We start from the raw sequence: 2,889 nt of genomic DNA, 5'->3' as shown, positions 1-2,889 counted from the left end.
CACAGGCTCCAGACGCGCAGGCTCAGTAATTGTGGCTCACGGGCCTAGTTGCTCCGTGGCATGTGGGATCTTCCCAGACCAGGGCTCGAACTCATGTCCCCTGCATTAGCAGGCAGATTCTCAACCACTGCGCCACCAGGGAAGCCCCCTGACCTGCATCTTTAATGGGCATCCTCTCCCGCAGGACGAGCTTGTCATCCACAGATGCCCCTTCTCTGCCTAAAGGAGCAGCAGGCCCCAGCCCCAAGCCCAGTGTGAGGCGGCAGAGATGGCACTGAGTCCGGAGCCATTGAGCAGGTTCCCTGTGCTGGCTACGACAGGCAGCCCCATGCCCGAGCCGCCTGGCGCCCCCAATGCATCTCTCAACAGCTCGTGGGCCAGCCCAGCGGAGCCCAGCTCCCTGGAGGACCTGGTGGCCACGGGCACCATTGGGGTGGTGCTCTCAGCCATGGGCGTAGTTGGCGTGGTGGGCAACTTGTACACGCTGGCTGTCATGTGCCGCTTCCTGCACACCTCGGCCTCCATGTACGTCTACATCATCAACCTGGCGCTGGCGGACTTGCTCTACCTGCTCAGCATCCCCTTCATCGTGGCCACCTATGTCACCAAGGCGTGGCACTTCGGCAACGTGGGCTGCCGTGTCCTCTTCAGCCTGGACTTCCTGACCATGCACGCCAGCATCTTCACCCTGACCCTCATGAGCAGTGAGCGCTATGCCGCCGTGGTGAGGCCACTGGACATGGTGCAGCGTTCCAAGGGCTACCGCAAGGTCCTGGCGCTGGGCACGTGGCTGCTGGCGCTGTTGCTGGCACTGCCCATGATGCTGGCCATCCGGCTGGTCCGCAGGGGCCACAAGAGCCTCTGCCTGCCAGCCTGGGGCCAGCGCGCCCACCGCACCTACCTGACGCTGCTCTTCGGGACCAGCATCGTGGGGCCCGGTGTGGTCATCGGGCTGCTCTACGTCCGCCTGGCCCGGGCCTACTGGCAATCGCAGCGGGCTTCCTTCACGCAGACGCGGCGGCTACCCAACCCCAGGGTGCTCTACCTCATCCTGGGCATCGTGCTGCTCTTCTGGGCCTGCTTCCTGCCCTTCTGGCTGTGGCAGCTCCTCACCCAGTACCGCGGGACCCCGCCGCTCACGCCCCGCTCCGCCCGCATCGTCAACTACCTGACCACCTGCCTCACCTACAGCAACAGCTGCGTAAACCCCTTCCTCTACACACTGCTCACTAAGAACTACCGCGACTACCGCCAGCGCTCGCTCCAAGGCAGGGGCGCCCACCGGCCCGTGGGTATCCACAGCTTCCCGCAGGGCCGCACCAGCTGCCAGCGCGGCTCAGGCCGCTCGCTGTCCTCCAGCAGTCAGCAGGCCAGCGAGACCATCGCGCTGTCCCAGGCGGCCCCTAGGGGGCTCTGCACCTGAGCGTCCCCGGCCTCCACGTGGGCGCTGGACTGGGAGTGGGGAGTGGCCCCCAGAGCCCAGGCCACTCCTGGACTCCCCCACTGACTGCCTCCCTTCCTCAGTCCTCTTCCAGAAAGTTCCCTGCTCTCCCTTTCCCATCACTCACTTCAGCTCCATCAGCCTAGCCACCTTCCCCGTAATGCCCAGAAGTCCCCCCTGCCCCGTCCATCTGTGAGGGTCTGTAGGAGGCTCAGGCCCAGGACCAGCTTCTGAAAACGGTGGTGAGTGGAGTCTTCACTGCAGCAGATGTGAGCGCCTACATGACGCGTGGCGGGGCACACACTGGCAGGTGACAGCGTGTAGGCACACAGGCTGCCTGCATGGGACCCTCCTCCTGGCTGGTGCATGGCCCTCTCCCCATCCCTCCCGGCTCCCATGTGGCTCCACCCCTCACAGCTTCAGCACCTGGAACAATAAACTCTGAGCTCTTCGAGCCTTGTCCTGCCGCAGCAGTGTGGGTGGCATGCCAACGGAGGCAGGACCCCTAGGACGTCCCCCCGCACTTGGATGAGCCTGTCCACCTGGCTGGGGAGAAGACACGTCCAGCCATTCGGCCTTCCTGACACGGTGGGCGGGTGCCACCAGGCCTTAGCAGGGCCCTGGATGTGGGGCCTGAGACCTGGGGCGAGGCAGGGAGCCAGCAGCCTCAACCTGCTCAGGGAGGAGGGGCAGCTGGGGCATCACTCCAGGGCAGGAACTCGGCACCTAAACTGAAACCATGAGCCAGAATTCCTCTCCCTTCGGCAGCTCACCTGCCTCTCCCTCCCCAGACCTGGGGGGGTGGGGGTCAGGCAGGGGGTGGATCGTACAACACACGTAGGGGTTTATCTCATGTGTGCAGCATCCGAGCTGGGCCTCCTGTGGACATCAAGACCACTGGGCCCTGCCCGCAGAGAGCCTGCCCACAGGGAAAGGTTTTGGACCTCTCCCCACCCCTACCCCACCGTGCAGTGGCCTGTACACTCCACATTGTGGCCCCAGCTCACATCCCACAGCTGGGTCTCAGCCTTGGCTGCACATCAGACTCACCACCAACCAGGCTCCTCCTGGACCCCTTTCAAGACCCTGACAGGATCCTAACGTGTGGGCAGGTGGAGATCTACACCTCCCTCCCTGCTGGCCCCTAAGTATGGGGTCTAAGGCCACCAGTGCAACTTGGGACCCCAAATGTTTTTGGAAGTAAACAGCCCAAAGTTTGTACCTTGACCAAGACCCTGGGTCTCTGCTTCCCAAATCCTGATTCCAGGATGTGTTGAGAAGGCCCCAAACTTAGAAAACTGAGACCCGCAGAAGTGGCCCTGCAGCCCCCATTCATCTGCATGTGTGAAGGTGCTCTGTGCGCTGTTTCTCGGAGTGATGCTGAAGAAGTTACATTTTTGGCTCCAAACTTAAGACCTGAGTACCCTGGTTAATGTTCCCAGGTGGGC

The 2,889-nt window shown here is 63.0% G+C and overlaps 1 protein-coding gene across 1 annotated transcript; it reads left to right on the top strand.

The window, feature by feature from the left end:
- Nucleotides 1-248: 248 nt before the first annotated feature.
- UTS2R (urotensin 2 receptor) lies at nt 249-1,452 on the top strand. The gene has a single exon (XM_007185914.2). The coding sequence runs from the start codon at nt 269-271 to the stop codon at nt 1,421-1,423; it is 1,155 nt and encodes a 384-aa protein (XP_007185976.2). The 5' UTR covers nt 249-268; the 3' UTR covers nt 1,424-1,452.
- The last annotated feature ends 1,437 nt before the right edge of the window (nt 1,453-2,889 follow it).

The sequence above is a fragment of the Balaenoptera acutorostrata genome, chromosome 20 (assembly GCF_949987535.1).
Source record: "Balaenoptera acutorostrata chromosome 20, mBalAcu1.1, whole genome shotgun sequence".
Classification (NCBI taxonomy): Eukaryota; Metazoa; Chordata; class Mammalia; order Artiodactyla; family Balaenopteridae; genus Balaenoptera; species Balaenoptera acutorostrata.
This window is presented reverse-complemented; position numbering and strand designations above follow the sequence as displayed.